General features: G+C 38.5%; 2 protein-coding genes across 2 annotated transcripts; one reads left to right on the plus strand and one right to left on the minus strand.

Annotated features, from left to right (window-relative positions):
- Positions 1-11,081: 11,081 nt before the first annotated feature.
- On the minus strand, positions 11,082-14,078 carry LOC582150 (28S ribosomal protein S28, mitochondrial). Its single transcript, XM_782117.5, has 2 exons — positions 13,492-14,078; positions 11,082-12,689 (listed from the first exon to the last, which is right to left on the minus strand). The coding sequence occupies exons 1-2, from the start codon at positions 13,929-13,931 to the stop codon at positions 12,548-12,550; spliced, it is 582 nt and encodes a 193-aa protein (XP_787210.1). The 5' UTR covers positions 13,932-14,078; the 3' UTR covers positions 11,082-12,547.
- Positions 14,070-22,032, plus strand: LOC100889292 (HD domain-containing protein 2-like). Its single transcript, XM_030974386.1, has 6 exons — positions 14,070-14,203; positions 15,870-15,994; positions 17,690-17,792; positions 18,712-18,780; positions 20,338-20,476; positions 21,868-22,032. Exons 1-6 carry the CDS (start codon positions 14,144-14,146, stop codon positions 21,963-21,965), a joined length of 594 nt encoding a protein of 197 aa, XP_030830246.1. The 5' UTR covers positions 14,070-14,143; the 3' UTR covers positions 21,966-22,032.
- The last annotated feature ends 1,702 nt before the right edge of the window (positions 22,033-23,734 follow it).

The raw sequence follows: 23,734 nt of genomic DNA on the forward strand, positions 1-23,734 counted from the left end.
TAGACAACGGGGGGGGGGGGGGGGGGATGAGGGGGATGCATCCCCCCACCTCACAAGGTGGGGGGATGGCATGTACAATCATCCCCCCCCCCCCAGGTTTTGGGGAATGATATTTGCTTACTTAATAAGTCATAATGATGATAATAATAGTAATAATAATAATGATAACAATTATAATATTAATAATAATAATAATTATGATGATGATAATAATAATCCTCATCATTATTGTAATTGTGTTTATTGTTATTAGCCGCATTCACACGGTGAAAGCCAATTCAGACGGTAAAAAAAGAGAAAATCTTACAAGTATTTTGTGGTTATCTTGTGGTTTGGTATCTTGTGGTTTGGAAACCACAAGATAACCACAAGATTAAACAGGCGCGGATCTACGGGGGGGGGGGGTTAGGGGGTTTAAACCCCCCTTGGGCGGCCCAAAAAACAAACAAAAAAAAAAAAAAAAAGAAAAAAAAAGAAAGGAAGAAAAAAGAACGCACGCTGGAGAGAAACCCTTTCAAGTGCAAATATTGTGAAAAGATATTCAACTCATCTGGTAACTTAACCAAACACATGATAACTCTGGATATAACTGTGTATTTAACTGTTACTTGATTTAAAAAGACGTTATCATGCACTGCTTTTTATGGTCTCCATTGTGTTAATAGATGCCAGGAAAACATCACTTACGGGGTTCAAATAAACACCCCGAAAAAAATCGGCTCGCCGCTTTGCGGCTCATGGACGATGCTCTGCATCGTCATTATTGGTCAACCCCCCCCCCCCTTAGCAAAAAGCTAGATCCGCCCCTGAGTCATCCCCCCAGGTGTACGCCACTGCACGCACACAGTTCCGTAATGTTCTCGACATAAAATGTTTATTGGTTTAACAAGGGCACGGCAACCTATACTTCTATTTATTACCCAAGAGTTGTATTTCCATTGTGTATTATATTAGGATAACTCGATCTAGTCATCTTTCATCATTCTTTCATTTATTCATTCATACATTCATATAGTTTTCATTAATTAATTTATTCTTTCATTCATTCACTGCTCTCACATTCCTCATCCAGGATTATTTTCTAGGGGTAATAATATACCCCCCCCCAAAAAAAAAGGATTGATAACCAGACTAGGGAAAAACTCGTGTTAAAATGGTTATCAAAGTAGGCTACATGTATATGCAAATGCACACCGTCATAACAAAACTCGACGTTCATAAATTCAATCAAATTTAATTTAATTTAATTCATTTTCCATGCAAAATGTCGATAGAGATATAGATAGAATTAAAATAAACTGTAGATAAAGGTGCTGCCACACAAAACGATCATCATTGCTGCGAGGCCAAAATGCGGTAAAAATAACAATCTCACACAAAAAGTAATTATCATCAATTTCTAACCAAAACAAATCACAATGAACGTGCAATGTTTTGTATTTTAATTCTCTAATTGGGTGACATTTTACGAGACTTAAAATTGTGTTTGCTCTATTCTTCACTTGTCGTGTGGTTTCTCACCAGTGCAGTTTCCACCTCAGTATAACCATGGACAGGCGCGTATAGGGTTTTTTTCGAAGGGGGGGGGGGTGTTAATTTTTAAAATCGTGCCGAAAATTTCGCAACGACTCAGCCAGCCATCACTTTTTTTTTGTCCCGAAATTTGAAAATTTGACCGATCGACATTTCGTTCTGTTGGGGGTTTCCTCCGCAAGACACGCACACAAAAAAAATTGAGGGGGGGGGGGGTCGACCCCCCCCCCCCCCGACCATGGATAGCCAAGCGAAAGGTTGTTTCAGTTTTTTAGTTGATCTTTGAAGCACTCGTTTCTTCTTCTTTTTTTCAATGAAATATTAGTCCATCATTCACGTGGCATGCGAATGTCTTTCTTTTAAATTTCATTGGGAAAAAAGTGCCCTTCATGATATCTTTTCGATAGGATTTTATCTTTATGTTCACATTCAATGACTCGTGATAATATTGTAGTAGACCACAATCTATTTATTGTTTGATTATTTCATGTTCTTTATTCGCTTAGCACTCAAAAGCACATATAATAAAATTCAAGGTCACAACACAGGAACTATAATTATGATATTCAAAACATACAAAGTATTCACACAAACAGGGTTGCAATAATATGCTGTTAATAGTAATACTGTCATGAAAAGTCCAGTAAAGGTATTGGAAAAAGGGGGTTAACCCAACACAAATTGTAAAAATTTGGCAAAATGTCCGCACTTGATTTAGAAAAGTCCACAAAACCATATTTAAACGTGTAGGAAAATCGAAGTCGTGGAATAATGCCTAATTTGAATAAATTCAAAGTAGCCGCCGTCAAACTGTTCTTGTTGTGTGTGTGTCATATCTCTGGGTCTGAAACTTATGTGAGCGTTATGCTGGTGTCTAGACCCATATATTTCAGGGTCAAGGAATATGAGTATGATAATATTTACAACATGGGGGCTATCGTTCGTACCTAATTTGCATAATTTCAAAATGGCCGTGATATACATGCATGCTCAATGCAGATAGGCCGTATATCTGTGAGTACTCGCGAAAGTGCAGTGAATTCAAACTCGTCTTGCCTTCGGAGCAACTTTTTCCAGGTCGCACGCGCACTGTGTAGGGTTTGTTCGGAATTTTACCGAAGTCACCAACTGTCATCCAGGGATATCTCCGAAGGTTTATTTCGTTAACTTTCTTGCGACCAGCACACAGCAGATTCACAGTATCGCACTATTACCCAACTGACAATTCAGTTTATATAAAAAAAAAATTGCTTACGATATACTATTAAAAACCCCGAAGACTAAGTAAAAAGGCGCGCCATCCAACTATTGTAAAGCGTATAAATAATTATAGATAGCTAGCTCGGTGACTCCCGGCCACGGCCGAGACCGATTTGGCACAGTACAGCATCATGAAATAGACCGAAAGCGACTGAAGCCCCGATCTCACCCGAGCGAAATGTGGATGAGAAACAGTGGGGTCTGATCGTAAAACACGGGGGTGAGCTTTTGGACACCGTCTTAATCAGCCATCCGCAAAAACCTCACCCGGGTAGGTTACCATAACAACCGCACCTCCCCCATCGCGATCAGCTGGCGCGCGCTGTGTACATGTATACATTTTTTCACGGCGATGACGTAATTTACCCGGGTAAATGTCACCCGTGTAAATATCACCCTGGCTCTTTTAGGGTGAGATTTACCTCGATATTGCCCGGACGTTACCCCGCTTGACGTGTCTTTGGAAGTGACAACGTCCGGACGACACCGCGACTTTATTTTAAGACGGGGTTTGAGTCACTAGGCTATCCCAGAGCTCATTTGAAATGAGGGGCATAAAAGTAACATCCGGGCATTTGGGGGTATCGGCGATAGCGAGAATTATAAAAACTATATTCTAATGTCTAGACATTCACTTCATATATTATATGCAAATGATATGAAATGGATGTCAAATATCATTAATGTTATCACTATCATAATCTACCCAGTATCATTAATCCATTTATTGCTATATGGTGAGAGTAAAGGTCGCATGTCTGCAGGCCTGGCATGTGGATTCGCAATCTGCATACATCGTTCAAGTTCAGGGTTCGGTTGGAAAATGAAACCAGATAAAGCCAACAGAGTGGCCGGGATGGCTGAGAGTTGGCAACACAACCAAGTCCTTACTGAGAAAACAGCAGCCATTTGGAAATTATTCAAATTAAACAATATTCGACAGCTGCAATTTATTCCTAAACTTTTACTATTATGAAAGCTATTTTTTTATAGTAAATGCAGGAAATATATAGAAAATTATCTAATTTGTTTTTGGTAGTTTTATTGGGTTGTGAATGTCAGATACGGAGATCAGGCAAAACGAGGTATGAATGACGGTCATTTTGAATTTATGCAAAGTAGACATTGTATCACAGCTCCAATTTTTCTAAACTGTTAGTTTGGGAATATAGAAAATTTGTTTTGGAAATGTTGGGAACAACTATAGCAGGACCATGAGGGAACACTCCCTAACGTAAGGACGCAGCTGCACCATTTTTTTCGGTCAGATTTGAGTTTAGGAATATCTATTATCATTAATACAATGGCGTTGAAACTTGATGGAGGCTCATCAGGTGCATTGCAAAATACTCCACAAAGTAAGAGAACGTTAAAACACCGCATTATTTTCTTTTCTATGGTAACCATATGGGTTGGGAAGGGGCAGGAAATGGGATGGTTCACACATGTTTTTACTTGTCGGTATGTCTGTTTGAAGTCCCCCCCCCCCCACCCATCTTCCATTGCCATTGCTCGTACAAAGAAAGAAACAATAATGGCAGTATCATTCATGTCATACACATCCGAAAGGAATTGTACTACCTACTATTTGTCTTTTCATGCGAATTTTCGGTTTTCTGATGATCAATACAATCTTTGCATGTCGTTATTCTCTCATATGTTATGCCATCCTTCATGTCAATAGAAGTTTTTTGTCTTATACTTGTTCCTCACTACTCATTTTTTTTAGTTATAAAACCCTTGTCTAAATGTCTAATCTTCTCAAATATAATGTATAGGCTAATGTTATAGTCACATTAGCCAAAAGTAGCCTGCTCGGCGGCCGAGCGGCGAGTTTTTAACCAATTCTGACCGGAGGCTGCCCGGCCACCGAGCGGCGGCCGCCCAGGCACCGCTCGTTTTTAGGGCATCGCTCGGTCGCCGCTGAAGTTTTAGCGCGGAGTTAAAATTTCGGCGGCGCCTGCTCACTTTTCACTCGCCGCCCAAAATACGCTCGGTGCCTGGGCGGTCGCCGCCCGGGCAACGACCTAATCGCTGGGCGATGCCTAATTCCAGCAGCGACCGAGCAGGCTACTGATCGGTCGGTCGCTGCTCTGATTTGTGACCATAGCTAGTCAATTTCATCGAATTTTATATTTAACATTTTATAAGCTTTATCTAATTTCCCGTGCACTTTTGACATTATCACGGCATCACAGGTCATCTGAGTTGTCAGCATCATCTTTACAGAGTCTTTAAGCTTATACCAATTTGTATCATCATCATCATCGCTACCACCTACCCCTTCCTCCTCACCATCTCCATTATCACCATGCATTTCACCACCACCACCACCACCACCACCACCACCATCATCATCAGCATCATCACCATCATCCTCACGACGATCATCACACTGATCTTTAGGCTATACAACACAATTACTAGGCCATCATCTCCTTCCTCGTCATCTCCATTATTTTTTATCATCATCAACATCCTCATCCTCACCCTCCTCATCATCATCTTCATTATCATCAGCGTCGTAATCATCATCACCACTACCACTACCATCACCACCATCATCATTACCATCACGACCATCATCGGCATCGTCGTCGTTCTCGTCATCATCACCAACATCACCATCATCGTTGTCATCATCACCAATAACTTGACCACCCTCCTCCTCTTCCTTCTCTTTCTCCACATCTTCTTGCTCATCATCATTACCACTATTTCCATGAACATGATAGGGATATTATGATCTCCATCTGCATACGGCCATTAAGATATGACAAGATCATCATTGATTATCTGCAGTCCACGACTCGCCGGTCACCGTCATCCAGGCGCGTACGCAGGATTTTTTCAAGGGGGGGGGGGGGTTAACATTTTTAAATCGGGCCGAAAATTTCGCAACAACTCAGCCAGCCGCTGAATAAGCGGGGGGGGGGGGGGGTAAGCGGACCCTTTAAAAAAAACATTACCAAAGGGGGGGGGGGGTTCCCTCCAAAATACACACATAAACAATATCAAAGGGGGGTTCAACCCCCCCCCCCCCCTGCGTACGCGCCTGCCGTCATCATAGTGTAGACAGAATCAAAGGGGTGTAGCCATGTTACGATTTGAGAGGGGTTTGACATATGTATTTGCACAGGAATATCTTGACGAAGCTGTTCATGACGATCATGGGCCGCATCTCCAGTCGGGCCATGATCATCATGAACAGCTTCGTCAAAGACGCATTAAGGGCATGATGAAACAGCCATAATTTGAAGATGATGTATCCCCCCCCTTATTTTAAAGTGACTGTATATGCAACAAAGTTCAGTCTAGAAATTCTTCCACTTCTTTAAAAAAGAAAATGAATTACTCAATTTTCAATTGTTGACGACGATATTGTTCGTCAGCGATACAGAAGATAATATGTACCAATCCGTCTTATTTTGAAGCAAATTATATTTACCACTACAAGCGTTAAACCTTGGAAAGTGGGTAGGGTAATACTTGGGGATTGGACAAAAAAAAGTAATAATTATACAGATTGTTTTCCCTTTTCTTTTCTTTTCTTTTTCATTCTGTAAAAAATGAGGAAGACGCGCATGTCATGATTAACTTAGTTTATATTTTTCTTTAAAGTGTAGTGTATCACCTTTTCTCGTGAAGGGGAGAGGGAGGGTTGATTGCCCCCTGGTAGGGGCGCTGCAGACACCATGGATATTTGTTAACAAGAGCCAGTCATCCATGGATGTTTATCATAAAAGAACTCTCCGTATCGCAATCCGTCAAAAAACCGGTGCAATCTTCAGTGCATAGAAATAATACTCATTGATTTCTGGTGACTGCTCTATGCCAATTTAACCTCATTCTCATTTGTCGTTCTTTTTTTTCTTCTTTTTTTACAAACCACCAAATATTATTTATGTTCCCACGATTTCAATCTCACATCATCTGCGATTATCATCCGTAAACATCATCTTTACGATGTATACCCTACTTTCTCTCCCGGCCTCTCACATCGCCTTTTTGACTCGTGAATACGGATCGCACGAACGAGACGTTGAAGGCATGTCTCCCCATCCTCGCTCGCCTACACGAAGACAAAAGACTTGCCAACTTTCCCACGCTCCAGCCACGCGACCGAGGCTATTCATTGGCCCCCTCGCACCGGCTTCTCCCAGCCAGGCCCGACCCGTGAGAAAAACTCTACGTCCCCCATTGTTAGCTCAACGAGAAATCATAGTCTCGCCTAGCCCGTTCAATCCATTTTTACACTTAATGCTCCGCTTAATTGTTTTATTTCCATACTTTCCCACCGATCTACCGCTATGGACCCCCGTAAACCACATAGTTGGACAATGCAAATATGCATGAATTAAAAACCAGTGATGGGAAAATTTGATCAATAGTTAAAAAGGAGAGAGAAAACAGAAAAATATAGACAAATATCGAGCTGGAGATCACGGTCGTATAATAAAAGCGTCAATGCCCCCGCACCGATCAGCTGTCCCCGGCCAGCTAGTCATGCATTGATTTCGAACTGCACATATCAAACTTCGTAGAAATATTTACATTTTTATGATGTATCGCCATGGAGACAATAATAATATATTCAAATGGGTGCAGGTGTGATTAAGGTCTGTCAACTTGTGTGTGTGAAAACATGACGGGTAATGTTTCCATTTAATCATGATGTAGTGTACCATGGAAATATTAGGCATTTTACAAATGTATGCATATTTATATATCTCTGTATTATAAATACATATATAATTTTCCATTCATTTTGTATTTGCAATATTGATTATGTATATACCTGGTGATTTATATTTACTTCTCCTTTGTCGGTCTATAATTACCTTTGTAATTGGTTATATACTTGACGAATTTTAATAATTACTTTGTAACCGATTTCAATACTTTTTGTATCTACTTGTATTTCATAGATAATCTAAAATCGTGGATTCCAATTCAATAAATTTGTATTTTTATTTGATCGATATCTCTCTCCCCCCCCCCTCTCTCTCTCTCTCTCTCTCTATCTCTCTTTCCTTCCCTTTTTGTCAATAGGTGGAAGTGCTGCTGTTTCGGTATTCTATACATCAGGTGGAAATCAAAATAAAGGGAAACTAATTAAAATAGGAATATGGCTATTGTTCTTTGGAAAGAGGGAAGGGGCTAGAATAATATATTTTATTCTTTAAGCATCTGCAAACCTAACTTGATGTATAATAATTTTGGTTTCGTACTCATATGTATGTTGTATTATAAAACTTAAAACAATACTTTTAGTTGCGAGATTATTTTTCGAACTGTCTTTTATCAAGAGCTGACATGGGGGGGGGGGGGCTCCGACAGCAATTATTCCCAGGAACATGATTTGAGAAATCCCAGCGGCAATCCTAGTTAGAAGTTAGAAAAAACGGTGAGAGCTCTATATTTTTCAGCGCCTTTCCCCTTTCTTCTTTCTTTTCTTCTTCTTCACTTTCCCCTTTTCACCATTAAATCATGATATTTAATCTTGTGTACTTTTTTTTAAGGACCCGCCTATATACATGATATTTCTGAATGAAACGTCACTTTGTTTGAACGACGTGATACAATATCCGTCATGTTTGTCGTTCGTATGAAGACGCATTCGTCATGTATATCAATGCAAATGTTTAATGTCGTTGTCTAATATTTGCTGATTTAATGTCAGTTTGCATGAATGAAACGGATCGGTCACGTGGGTGGGTGTGACTTGTGGCGAGGAATCAATAATGGTATACATGGGACTAAACCAATGAGAAAATAGAGAGAAAGGTTGAGGGAGAGAAGGAGGGAGAGGGACAGAGATGGGGAGATAGAGATAGAGAGAGAGGAAGGTAGCGAGAGAGAGAGAGAGAGAGAGAGAGAGAGAGAGAGAGAGAGAGAGATAAAGAGAGAGGGGAGCGGGAGAATGAGAAAGGGGAGTGAAGTGAATAAACTGAATGTGAAAAAGAAAAGAGAACCCCCCCCCCCCAACAAACAAACAAAAAGTTCTTGTGATAGGACTTAGCCTGGGTCTATTGCCCACACTTTGAAACATAAATAATTACCTGCATGGAGTCAATACAACAGCATCATCATACATCACCCAAAATCAACATCATTACTGACAATTACAAGTAATCTCATGTTCTGATAATGTAATTGCACTTTGGAGAGATATTTGTATTTTATCTTTATTTGTTCACCCTGCTCATTACTCGGTTATTTTACAAACATACATGTACTTACCCAAAATAGCCCGACATGTTTTTAGTTTTTGAATCTATCTAACAATGAACAGTCTAAATTTCGTTAGCTTACAAGAGCAATTTATTCCCTTCATTAACAGATCTCATATAAATCATTTCGTCATCTCATTCACTTTCGAAACCAATTCTCACTTCTCCTCTTCTCCACCCCTCAATGTTTTGGCTCTCCTAATCTTCTATCTGAACCAACCTGCATCAAAATTATTTTCGATATCACAGCTCATTTGAAATCTCACATTTCACTTTCCTCATTTGTCTTTTGTCTATCATAGTCCGATCTATCTCTTGTAAACAGGTCTTTTCCTTTCTTTTCTTTATCTTTATCTCTTTTTTCTTTCTTTCCGAGGAGCTTTTCGTGCAACGTTTCTTTAAACGGGGACGGGCGGGGCGGGGGGGAGGGAGGGGGGGGGGGGGGAGTCGAAAAATCTTACATGTGGAGGGCGTGGGGAGGGTCAGTTGGGACTATCCAACTCATCTAAACATCAACGTCACATTACATCTATATATAACATTAATGTACCATTATTCATTGATCTGAAGAGAAAAACGATAGAGACTAAACAAGATTCTTTTGTCCGGTTTTACTAATAAAAGGTTTTTCAGACACAATCAATTCAAAACTACATGTTGAGGTATTGTAGACATAAACTAATGTGATTTCCACATGCTATCTTTTGTACTTTTTATCAAGGACACAATTTCAAACCCTTCTCACATATTTAAATCATTCACTTTGCGACGGTTTGCAGAAAGTAGAGGGAAAAGGTGAACCTTCTTCTAATCTTAAAAATCTTTTAGGAATTACAAGTACATCTTTCTCCGTATCATTTCCCCTCCTCTACAAATAAGCGACACTCCCTTCACCAGACCTCGAGTAGCACCCTGTCGCGAAGACATGTTAGAGTAACCTAATTACCCTCACATTTCTCCTTTAAAAAATGATAGAACATCATGAATGACCAGCTTATCATAATAACAAGTGTCATATCTAACTCCGAAGAGTGATATGAGTGCCTGAAATGATATATAGGCCACATATTGATTTAAAACCTTGCACCCACCACGCGTCCCGATTCCGAATTGTCGTCTCCTTTTATTGTCTCATCGGGGAGTATTTATCTTTGGCGTAACATCACCATTGTAATTGGAGTGTTTCTGCTGAATACACACACGTGCGCGATGGGTTCTGCTTGTACACCTGTGTATATTGGGAGGTGGGGTGTTTAAAAACGACATAAAAGTTACAGGCGAGAACCAAACTGTTTGCATTTGAATGAAAAGGGTCAGAAACGCCAGTTCAAATCTGAATTCGGACAATTACTTAGGGATAAAACGGAACAGGTCATAAAACTTCTTAATTTTGCGCATATATATACAGCTAAAGCTTGTTGGTTTTGGGAGAAGGGGGTAAAGCTGCCAAATATTGACATATTTCATTACAAATGAATATCTTTAGCCTTTCACTTGGAAGGGAATATTAACCACTAGTATTCCAAAAAAATGAAACCCTCTTAGCCTATATGATATTTCCTTGTTTAAGGCATCCTATGAGAAACAAATAGCCAATACTTCTTATTTTAAAATATTCCTGTAGTGTACTGTACACCATACATAAACTGTTTTTAGACGAAAAAAAAATCAAAAAATGCCATCAAGACGGGAAATAATACAATGTATGTCTAAAAACTTGTGCCACTAATATTTTGTAGGCACATAGAGCAGGAGAGAGAGAGAGAGAGAGAGAGAGAGAGAGAGAGAGAGAGAGAGAAAGGGTGTGTGTGTGTGTGTGGGACGGGGGGGGGGGGGGGGAGGCCCGGAGGGGGAACACGATAATCGAAAAAAAGAGGTACAACAAAGGCTCTCGTATTATGTTCTGTAAAAATATATAGATGGCGCCCTTTCAAACAAACACCTTACTACACCATGTATAATGTCGGTCACAGTACATGTACGTCACAAAGACTTGCAGATTCACACACATCACAAGGCCCAATCCATACGAACTTAATCTTCTTACACAGGATGAACTATTACAAATCATATTCAGTTTTATGAAAGAAATCATTACAAAATCATCATGAAAAATTTCTTCAAGATTCACTTGAACAACTCTGATGCACTTACAGTTAGAAATTCCATACAAACAAAATGTATTTGCAACATGTAGTGACTAACTTTACAAAACATTGTACAACGTTACAGTGAATCTTGCTATTGAATTTATATATAACATCTCAATGATCTCATATTACCGTGGTACCATGCTTTTCACAAAGTATGTATTTCGCTGCAGGGAAATATCATCCTTTTTCTGTCCCGACTTAAATTCAGAACAGTTAAGAATTTTCCTTCTTATCATTTCATGTTCACATTCATGCAACCTTCCCAATATCAAATGTATGAAACATACTCCCAGCATAACATGAATGCTGATATAGTTTGTCAGTTTGTAGCGATGAAATATCAACTGTTTGTTTTAGAATTCAATGAGATTATTGCTCGTATCTCATTTTTGAAAGAGCATGCTTGCATTATCAGCACTTCCTTATATCATTTAATTTGTCTTGAAGTCATCTCAAATATGAGGCAAATAAAAGGAATCACACTTTTAAAAGAAACTGTAAACAACTCTTGGGTCTGTATTATGATACTATAGTTATACTTAAGATCACTTTTAACATAGGAAAGACTTAGACCTCAGATTATAAGTTCTTGTGTTGAACCTGATTTAGGACAACTGCTTAAATGTAGTGTTGGGTTTAAAATGAAATATTATTAGAATACAGACCTTGGCGACTACATATAGTTAAAGTTCTTTCATGACAGTAACAAGGACAACATTTCTTCATGTAAAAAGAAAAAATACTTTTCTTGATCCGAGGTATGTACATTACTATTTGGTAAATCAATTTTCCAGCTATTCCTAATAATACATATACAGACCAAGAGGGGAGAGCTATTCATAAAACATAATAATACAGGTATGTGTAATTCAATTATGTTCTACTACAAATGAGACAACCGATCTGTTTCAAGCTAGAAAGAACACATTGTTTTCTGAGAGCCAGAAGGCTGTTAACTCATATCTTTTTACAGTGTTAATACCCTTCTGGCACCAACAGACAGCAATAATTATTTGATTTACAAATATAAAACACAATTTTTTTCAAAATAAGTATTATTGAGAAGCATTTGTGATTTGCTAACTAACCTTATCAACTTGCACAACATATCCATGAAAAACTGTTTCAGCTATAACCTGCCTGACTTGTGTCGGTTTCAATAAAAATCTATTGCAATTAGAGCAACATTCCAAGATGCAAGTTCCGCTACCTTTGTTTCAAAATTCTGCGGAAGGAGACTGCGCCTCAAGACAAATAATCAGACGTGCTAACAGCACAGTTTGTATGTTTCTTCCTCAAAATTAGCTGATATAATATGTCCAGATTTCAATCAAGTTCTCTTACGTGAAGTTGCATGCAACTGAGAGTTCACTTCTGCTTTTGCTTCGCGAGTCCCAAAAGCTCTGCATCTGCCTCAAGCAGCGTAAGGTCTCTTGACGCACCAACAAAATGATCAGTCAATTCCAAGTCTTTCAATCTCAATCGAACCCGAGCTCCCCTGTGATACTTTCTACAGAATTCAAAAGAGAAAAAAAGAACCTAAATCTTCAATTTGTAGGCTACATAATCTACATGTATGACTTCATGGAAATACCATACCGGGCTACTTACAAAAACTGTACATGGCATAGAACATATCTGAATACACATTTGAAAAAGCCATTAGTCAGAGTAGGTCTTACAGGGAAGATTACTTCAATCTATGAGTACTGACAAGACTGCCTCCAAAGTAATTTGTGTAAATGTTTATCAGAAACCCTAATATAGTAACAGAGAACCTTCAAACTCTATTTATGTCTTTACTCTTTAGACACTTTTCTGGCAGTGGGTTACCAGTAACCAGGTCGATGGCACACAAGACCAATAAGCAATACTATAGATGTTGTCGTTATCTCATCTTTTCTTTTCTCTCTGTCTCTCTCCTTCATTTCTATTTTCTTGTTCTTACCTTAATAATTTCTCTGACACTGTCTGACCTTGACTTTGTTTTTTCCTTCTTTCATCTATAACATCTTTTCCACCCCATGAGTTGACATTACAAACTTATTAGTTATCTGGTTATAAATAAATAATACATGGGATGATGGGTGGAATTGTTTTACGTTTTAGCTTTATATCTAGACTACAGATTCTTTCAATTCTTCATCAGCTCAATCATTCATTCCTCACATACTTCTCTGTTTATCCTTCCCCGTCTCCCTTTTCTATCTTTCACAAATTAAATATATTCCAAGAAGATTTGAAAAAAACTTTTCTTAGTGAAATATCAAACGACAATCATCACATTCACAGTGTCATGAAAAGGCACTCACTCTGAATTTTCAGCTGGCGTTTTACAAACACAATGGAACTTTCCTCCAAAGTCGATGTACAGATCATCTTCTACGATGTGAAATATATTTCCATACACGATCTGATTATAAGCGGCACCAAGATTGACATGAGCCGACTTTCTGAACAACTCTGCAAAGGGCACGTCATCGTCAGACGGGGAGGCACTGTCGAGGTCCCCCGAAGGTTCGGGGTCGCTCACATGTGCATGCCTAACAAACGCCTCGGCAAATCCCGTGAGTTTAGAGCCACCTGGAGTGTTCTTATCCGTATCGTTTTCTACAGTTTGTAAATTTTCTCCATCAGCAGTGCTTGGAGTATCACTATAATGTCTTTTTGTGCCGAATAAAACTCTATGGGACCTATAACTTAGCAAAGTTAGAGCACGCTGGCGAATCATTGCAACTATGGGCGCTGCCATCTTGAATTCCTCTGACAACCAATCAAATCTTTCGATCAAAGAGCGTATTGTTAGCTTGCTAATATAAGGACGTTTGTGATTGGTTGTATCTGATAAAACGTCGATACCGTCTGAGCTGCATTACATAAACATGTGTGACTGTGAGATCTAAAAGTAAAAGCCGAGTCGAGATAGAAAGTTAAGTGAGTGAGCAGCTGGCAAAAATCGGCAGAATGTCAGCATCAACAACGCAAGACACCCTAAAATTCCTCCAGTTTGTCAACGATATAAAGGTAAATTAATCTAGGATGTTGATGATCAATCGTGTTTTATTCATGAAGTTGCATGAACACACGTTTCAAACAGCTCCACCCAGCAGCTAGCAGCTCAGCCAGGGCCAAGGTCCCGGCGATTTCCAGCGCCCTGTACTGTTGGCATGATTGGCGAGTTACCTCGTGCCTCGTGGGTTTTCAGGGAGTAAGCTTTTCCAGCGTTGCTTGGTTGGTTGTCGTAGTTTGTACGTCTTGACAAGTATAGACACGCTGTGCATGCCGCATGGTGTTACCGTTACACGGATCCTGACCCAGTGGCTATGACTTTCTCTCTTCCAAAAGCTGCTAAATTATCATGTCTGTGACTGGAGTGTGACTGTGAGTGTGATACTGATAAAGTGAAAGTTTGAAACAATATTGCAAGTTTATGTGAAAAAATAAATTTATTTTTTGATATTTGCAGTGATCTAGCTCAATTAGTTTTTTTTGTCTGGTTGGGGTTTATTTGTTGTTAATAAATGATAAAGGACAAATATTTGTGATTGTTAAGTATAATTAAGTTAGTGCTGCTTGGTGCATACTTTTCGTGAATTTCAAAGGCAAAAGAAGAAGGCTTCATTTTTTGTAAGCGTTCGGACACTAAACCACCCGTCGTACTACTACTACTACTACTAGTACTGACTAGAGTAAAGGACCCGATTTTCGGCCACTTAAGACAAAATCCTATTTTTTGGACTCTTTAGAATCTACTTCCTATTTATTATCATTTCTTGTTCAAATCATGAAGTAAATATTATTATTATTTAAACAAAAAAAGAATCCCAGAAAAAAATCACGAATTGCCATGACAACATTCGTTTCAATTTTCACTGTTTTGGAGCCGGTTATCGGCATAGCGAACCAGTTTTCGGACGCATGTACAAAGTCAATAGGAAGCGCTCGCGCGCCGTGCGTTTCCGCGCTGATGTATAACACAAGCGGGCGGAGCAGGTATCCCACGCCGGAGCTCCCGGGTGCTCGCCTGGCCGAAGACAGGCACAGCGGTGATCGGAAGTTGGAATCTGAATTAGACAGACATATTGTGTGTGCGTGGCGGGGTCCGGCTGCATTGATTTAATACATGCGATGAGATACTTTTGAGCTTGCGACCAACACAAAATCGGGCTCTAAATCTGAAAAATACTTGAAATACAGCTCATTTTATGGTACCCATATTTCTTACATACACGCGTAAGAAACCTTCTTCAGATTTGGGTAGCGGGACCGCCGATTACATCGCTAAAATGTGATATTTTAGGATATATTTTCCATTGCAAATGTGGTTCTTCAGTGACTCTGGCATGGTATGGTATGTGTGGGATATGTGATATGCTATTTTGCGATGTATTTTAAAGGGATTTTACCATGCATCCAATGGATCGGCCGAAAACTGGAGCTGTCCGATTACCGGCTCCTTTACTCTACTGCGTGTGTGTGATATGACACTGTGCAATTTAAAATGCATTCAGTGGACCGCCCGAGAAATCCAAGCTTTAGTCTAGGATAGGTCTACCCTCCCCCTTTTTTGAAGACATTGCTTGTCACAGAACTTGGGGTTAAAATGGACCCCCAAAATCTAATGATAATTTACTTTTTGCTCTTAGCGTTTCTAAATGTATTTTTTATTTAATCCTGTTCTTGATAACAGATCCAACCTCGTCGAGGATGGCAGCTAAGAGGGTTGTCCAACGTAGAGAGTGTATCAGATCACATGTATCAGATGTCTGTCATGGCTATGATGATCACAGACAAGATGGGTCTGGATAAAAACAGGTAAATTGATTAGGTATAGATCTACTGTTCGAGGACATTTTGTGCACTGGTACCTGTGCAGTTACTCTTCAGGAAAGTTGATTTTGTTTTTTGTAGGCTAATACGGGTTCTAGGCCCATTACCTCCTGGACAATCGCCAATTACCATCGGGACAATTACCCCCCCCCCCCCCCGAAGGAAATTACCCTCAGAAAATAACCCTCCAAGGGTAATTGCCCGGGGACAATATGATTAAAACCGATTTTGTCAGAGTGGACTTCCCCAGAGTTCCCCTTTAATAAATAGGGGGGAATTTTTTCGGGGGGGGGGGGGGGGGTGGATTATTGTCCTCGGGGTTGTTGTCCTCAAGTGCCCTGGAAGGGGGGGGGGTAGTTTTCCTCAGGGGTTGGTTGTCCTTGGGGGCAATTTTGTTTTTAATGAAAATATACCACCTAAATCCTTGCATTTGATTTTTTATGACATATTTGTTAAATTGTTTATCGCAGTTGTTGTTAATGACACATTTTGGATAATGGGCATCTGTTGGTCAGGGAATAAGTGGTTGAGTTTCAGCTTGTAATAGTCAGAGCTGCCAACCATTCCGTTTTTGCTGGAATTACTCCGTTATTTCCTCCAAATTACGGTATTACGTTTTTTCTTCATAAAATATGTTTTTTAATTAAGTTTTTTTTTTTTTTTTTTTTTCTTTTTTTTTTTTTTAATTATTTTTTTAATTTAATTTAATTTTTTTTCTCAAATTTCTGTACCGCACGTCAAACAACTGCACTAAAATGGTGATGTGATCACAAATTCAATAGAAAACTAAATTTAAAACATACTTGAAAAGAGAAATATTCTCAAAAAGAATGAAAGCCGATAGTACCAAAATAACCACCAAAAAAATTTCTGCTTGTAATTTGTATGGAATAAACAGCATGATGAATGAACATTTCTCCATTGGAAGTGTGTCGCGAGTGGTTGTAATTTTTTTTTTATGAATTCCTTTTGTTTGACATCATGATTCCTTTTTTAGGTCGCACAAGGTTGGCAGCTTTGAATAGTCCTATAGGGCCTAAATTAAAAACTTGCTGTATTGCCCTTTGCGACCGACCCAAAAATCTGAAAATCTGAAAATCTACGGTTGGTATTTTAGAAAAGTTTTTTTTTTTTAAACCGTTTTTAATTTTTTTCTTATTAATGAATAAAAATATATGTATTTTGTTTGTTTAAATGGGATATAAATGCATAAAATCAAATGATTTTAAAATTCTCACTCGTGCAAACCATGGATAATTATGAGGTAAAAAAGATATCAATGGAATGATGACGCTGAAGCATATGTATTAAAGCATGAAAAAACTGAGAAATATCAGCTAAAAGAGAGCGGGAAAAAGAAGAAAAAAACATTCAAATCTGAAAATATCGGCCCAAAGAGGGTGACAAAAAAAAGTTTTAAAAAAAAATCAAAAAAATCTGACCGACCGACTGACCGACCGACTCATGTTTTGGCACCCAAAGGGCAACACAACAAGTTTTTATTTCAGGCCTAGTCTTGCTTACACACTTTTTTTTCTAATGGTAGGGGATGATGAGATGGGGAAATGTTATCTCATCTGGTATGATTCTTAGATTAGAATTGAATACTTATAATAGAAAAGAAGAAAGAAAGAATAAAACCCTCTATTAAATATTCAACTTTGTTTATGTTTGTTGTAGATGCGTACAGATGGCTCTTGTGCATGACATGGCAGAGTGCATTGTTGGAGATATAACTCCAGTCGATGGAGTAAGCAAGGAGGAGAAACATCGAAGAGAAAAGGTAAGAATTGTTGTTCCTTTTGCCCTACATACCAACTTCAGTAATCGTCCTTGTTGCAATTACAGTTGTTATTAGTCTTTGAAAGCTCTCTGTACATGTATGCCATGTTGTAGCCCTAGTGAAAAGCTGTTCAATATTTAAGGTTACTTGCTATAGCGTATGGTGTTACTGAAAGCCATCCACAGTGAATATTCACTCACTATGGACACCTACAGAGGTATCTAAGGATGCGACTAGTACTCGCACTGTTGACAACTACTCGAGTAAGATTTCTCGTACTCAAATTCTCGGCTGCCATTTTTTTTTTTTTTTTTTCACCTGGCACTGTCCAGGCTGATGCTTATACGTGCCCGGAAGAGCGCCTGCCGCTGGCATGGTACCGTGAGTAAAAATGTTTCCAGCTCAATCACTGTCAACTCACCACTCAGAAACTGGGACCAAATGTCCGGATTTCTGTTTGGACTCGGAGGAAAAGTACATGTAGTCCGTCATCTTTGGTTTTACAGCATTGTTTACAATTATTAATATTGTTAACTCTGCGCCTTCAACTGCAAGTTTTTGGAGACAGACCCGGGATACTTCAACCGTAGTGTGGTGGTGGCAATTTATTTTATTTATTTTTAATTGAAAAAAAAACATGGCATCAGAGTATTTGTCTGTAAGCCTGGGAGTGTACTTTAGTACCTCATTACACGGGTATGCACAGCCTTATTATCTAGATGAAAATCCATACTCTGATAAGTCTCAAGCTGTAGGCAGTTTGCTTTTGAAACCAAAGTAGTATTTTGATTTTCCAGCTTTTTTTAATGTTTTTTATCTGGCAGAATCGGCTTTTTATGTAAATAATGATTTTTTCAAATAATCCTGACATTACTGAAATATTTGCAATTAAGAAAAACAATAACATTTTATTTTTCAGGAGACCATGGATAAGTTATCAAAATTAGCTGGTCCTGAAGCAGGGCAGGAGCTGTACGAGTTATGGAAGGTGAGATATAAAAAAAATTGTGTTAAAGATACTATGTCCCTTTTGCAGCCAACCTCAAATTCAAAATTCAAACCTCAAATGTATGTCCTATCTTTGAAATTTAAATTTTAGTAGTGTCCTAATATTCAAATTATGCAAGGAAATCAGTTTACTTGCTAGACTTTACTGTCAGACACTACTGAGTGACTGACTGACTTTTTTTCTTCTTTGGTAATAACATACATAAAATGAGCTGTAAAGGGTACATGAGCATGTTAACCCACTTCTTGTAATGGCCAAAATTAACTGATTGAATCTTTGCGCAGCATAAAACGTACTGGCTCTATAGCTCTTAAGTCGTTTCGACAACTAATAGTCGTTATTTTCCCACCTAAAGACATTTTCAAGCCCCCGCCTTTCTTTTTAGGGAAGTTATAAATTAGAATTATCCTTCAAATGCCGTTGGAATTTAACCTTTTCATTTTTTGGGACTGCAAATGGGACATAGTACCTTTAAAGGCATCATTCGGAAGCAGAATGATATTGTCATGAATAGAATTGCATTTGTTTCAAGCACTCTTTATTTTTTGCTCCACAAATCGAGTTTCCCTAATACTATCATATTTAGCATTGGGTGTGGTGAATCAGATTCAGGTACATCTAAAATTGTTAAAGGAGCTACACAAAGAAAATTCACTAACAACTCATAATTAGAACAAATTCCATATGGATGGAAAGATTTTCTCTTGAAAAACACGAAGAATTTGCTGAGAAATCATATAGATATCATGGAAAGGCTTAAAATGCAATTTTTTCAAGACGCTCCTTAGACCCCTGAACGCCCCTGAACGTAAGTCAAACACACAAGCGTAGCGAGCTCTAAATAGTGACGTCACACACTGGACGAACAGCTCAGTGCCGTGTAGCAGTATGCAGCTAGCCAGCCGCGTCTCGTATGTGACGTCACAAATATTGATGCTCTACAAAGGACCGCTGAAGGCAGAAAATCTGGATCTCAAAACTAACATTTTTTAGAGTTGATTACTGCGGGCCCCAAACATATTTTGAAGAGGAGAGTTGTTGTATTTGATCGGCAAGGCTTCCCCTTCGCAATGATATGAGTTTTGCATCAATTCAAAACACTTTTGATTCTTCATGTGGCTACTTTAAGAATGTCACAATCACCAGACCAAACTGCCAATTTGAGATTCACATAGACTTATGGGGCGTTGCAAGAAAATTGTAATTGATTGCAAGTTGCACAACGCAACTTTCATGCAACGCCCCACTAGTCTCCTAAATTTTGTAGGACTTTGTTAGAATCAAAGTTTTAACAATTAAATTAAGTTAACTAGATATAGCTTTTATACCCCCCCCCCCTCTCTCTCTCTCTCTCTTACTAATGAGGCATTGCAAGAAAGTTGAGTTGCTTGGTTTATGCTTGATTTTGGGGATTTGCAATCGATTGCAACTTTCTTGCAACGCCAAATTAGTGATCTCATATTTAAAACACTCATAACTTATTATTGGTCAAATTTAGTTCAAACTTTTGCCATTCTGTTTATCTTTTGATTGCAGGAGTATGAAGAGCAATCATCACCAGAGGCTAGGTTTGTGAAGGACCTGGATCGCTTTGAGATGATCTCACAGGCATTCCAATACGAGAAGAGAGAAAACAAGCCGGGTCTTCTGCAAGAGTTCTTTGATTCCACACAAGGTGCATTAAAATGATTCATTTTCCCCCCTTTAAAGGCATCGTTTAACAATGTTAAATCTGAGATGCACGGCCCTATGTGTTATCAGTGTCTGTGATATGGTGTAATATTGAAGCCCTAAAAAAATTGCACTTTAAAACAATCAAGAAGTGCCTCAAAAAAGTAAAAGTCTTTGGGTGATCGGTTTTACCATACTCGTTTTCCCCAATAGACTGTAATGTTATGAAAACCATTAGGAAAACGCAAAATTTGATTCTGATTTCCAATCATAAATATCTTGATAATCAGACAGGCAATCGGCTTGTAAAAGTCATGGGGTTTCTGACTGACCCGAAGGTTTATAATTATCAATTAAGCATGAGCTAAATCCAGGATTTTGTTTCAGAATCTGAGACAAAGTTACCCAATCCCTTTAAAAGCAGCATTAATGTACTGTTCAGTAAAAATGAAAGAAATGTTGCTTCAACTCTTCTCTGCCACCCTTTGGAAGAATTGTCATTATGGAGTTTCCAGCTTTAAATTTTGACTAAAAGTGCTTGTGACATTTGTCACCCACAGTATTTAAGGGGTTTCATGCTCATCAAAGTAGCATGACAGGAAAATTAAAGGTAATACAAAGTTTTGGGAAATTTTGAAAATTGGCTGGATAGTGATTCTTAACAATTTTGATATATATATATGGATGTCCCTGTGGATGTATGATAAGCACCACAAAATTTAGCCCCTAAAAGACTTCTGCTTTCGAGAAAAAAATGAATACCTAAACTTACCAGTGCTCCCGCTAAATGTTGATGAATTTCAAATAGTGCCTGTGACCAAACAATGGTAGCTGCGACCATGAAACTCTCAGAATATGTAGTTGTGATGTATAATTTTCAAACGGGTCAGAAACATTGTTTTATAGCTAAGTTGATATCTTGACCTTGAGAGGGAGCTATACAACATAAAGACTTTATTATTTACAATTTCATAACTTAAGACTCGATTTCAACTGCGACAACGATCACTGAATATTGTAGGATCGCATATGCTTCCAATATGTTCATTTGAACCAAATTCATGACCCCATACCAAAACTTTGTAATACCTTTAAACACTGGTTAAATAATGCTTTTTAAATTTCAATTGAATTTCTTGTTTACAAATATTGCTGTCCTGTATCAAATATGTCTGTCTTGTAATAAATATGTCTCTCAACCATGTGAAAATTGTGCGTAGATCAAAATCTAGTTTACTATGAGACCTGCATATATTTCTCAATTTATTTCTTGACTTTCTTCAGTACTTTTGGAAAGACATGTTGAGGTGATCTATGTCATGCTTCGGGCAGGAGGCCGGCCACACTCCAACCACCCCCTTCATTTGACCCCTTTTCCTTCTGTATCTGATCCAGGTAAATTCAACCATCCCCTGGTGAAAGAGTGGGTAGAGGAGCTAAACACACAGCGAGGGAGCATGATCAGTGAACATCAATGCCAGACCTCCAGTTGACGTTAGCTGAACATCTTTGATATTTTTAGCAAGGTTAATAGCAAAGTAAAGGTATTGGTTAACATTGAATGGGTCTCAGGTCAAGTCCCAAATCATGTGATTTCACTTTTGTTGTTGTTGATTGATTTGAATATATTTACTAGTTTAAGAACATAAATTGTGATTTACATACATGTAAGATGACAATCATGTGTACAGGTTTATGTTATGGATATTATGCTGCATTATTGTAGAGCGCTTAGATACTTCTGATAGAGTAAGTGTTAGGCGCTATATAAGCAAGGATAATTATGATAATTTTATTATGGATGAAAACCCTACTCCGCTGTGCCATAGCAGCACAGTCAATCTTCCAAGTGGTTATTTCATTTATTAAAAAAGTATGTATTAAAAACCATAAAGAGCTGAATTATATTAGACATAGAGATACAGAGTAAAATACAATTTGGTACACAATTTGGCATAATTTATTTTTATATTTAAAAATAACTGTACAATGTTACTTGTGACTCACAGGTTAATTGACAATTTAAAGGTATTGGTTAATATTACATGAGTATTGATTGAAAAGGAAGAAGTTTCAAAGTAAGTTGATTTCATGTCTTAGGGTGCGTTTATGCTCACTTTTGAAGGTTTTGAGATGCTCATAGTAAACGCAGTTCCACAGGGGTATACTGTATATGCAACCCTTCTCCAGGCAAATTAGGGTTCTGCAGCTGGATCTGCAAACCTGCACTGCGCGTGCTACGTCGACCCCGGGAGGTCAGGTCAAGTTGGGGCGCGCGCTTTTTGTCATATATGGGTTTGTTCCTCGTCAACCCATTCAATTCATCTTGTATTTCGGGTTCGGACCAAATGAGGAGAAGGGCCCTCAGTTCCTCTTCAGTGTAGTTTAAACCCATGATATAAATATGGAAGAAGTACTTAGTATTAAGTTAACAGGTTACAAATGATCTTGCTTGGATCACTCTGCTTGTGCCTGTATATGCGCATTCCTCAAGAAAAAAACAAGCATAATATTTTGAACCATATGAGCGGCGCTCAGATTTTCACCTGAACCGGAAACAAGTTTATCATGACGTCATTTAAATGCGTTTACAAACGATTGTGCGTTCATGCTTCCCTGGAAACTGTCTTTCTGGACGATCAGGTTGAAGTCATTGTTGTCATGTTGTTTTTGTTTTGTTGTGCTCGTAATAATTTCCAGATGTCGTCGTTGTTGGTTGAGTTTTTGGTGTCGGCCGACAAAGGCAAAGCCTTTGAAATCACCTACAGTTGAAGGGTCAGGGCCAGGTCGGCTCATTATTTATAGGACAGCCAGTAATTAACTACACTCAATTCTAATTAGCCTTACAAGAAAAAGAAAAAGAAATTCACCTTCTGACAGAACAAAGTTCTACATAAATTAGTTTTAAAGCAACTGACTGGGCAAGCCGTTCACCTACAGTTTAAGGGACAAAACCTGTTAGGCTTCATTATGAAGGGATTAAACTGAAGTGGAAAGCGAGAAGAAACTTAAACTTTGTAATCAAGCTCTGCTCGATGTTGCCAGCAAGTTCTAGTGCTATGTCATGTTTTCCTTTTGCAACGCTCTCGGTTGTTTTTCTTCGTCAGGCATACGCATCTGTGCTTGACGCCTAGGTACGTAGATAGAGAGGTGGTGAGACTTGTATTTTAAGAATAATATACAAGAGTATAATTTAATAACTCCAAACAACAAGTCACATAGTCCAGATTCAATATATATCCCCTCCTCTCTATGAGGTGGG

Source organism: Strongylocentrotus purpuratus, unplaced genomic scaffold (assembly GCF_000002235.5).
Source record: "Strongylocentrotus purpuratus isolate Spur 01 unplaced genomic scaffold, Spur_5.0 spur5_scaffold_7, whole genome shotgun sequence".
Classification (NCBI taxonomy): Eukaryota; Metazoa; Echinodermata; class Echinoidea; order Camarodonta; family Strongylocentrotidae; genus Strongylocentrotus; species Strongylocentrotus purpuratus.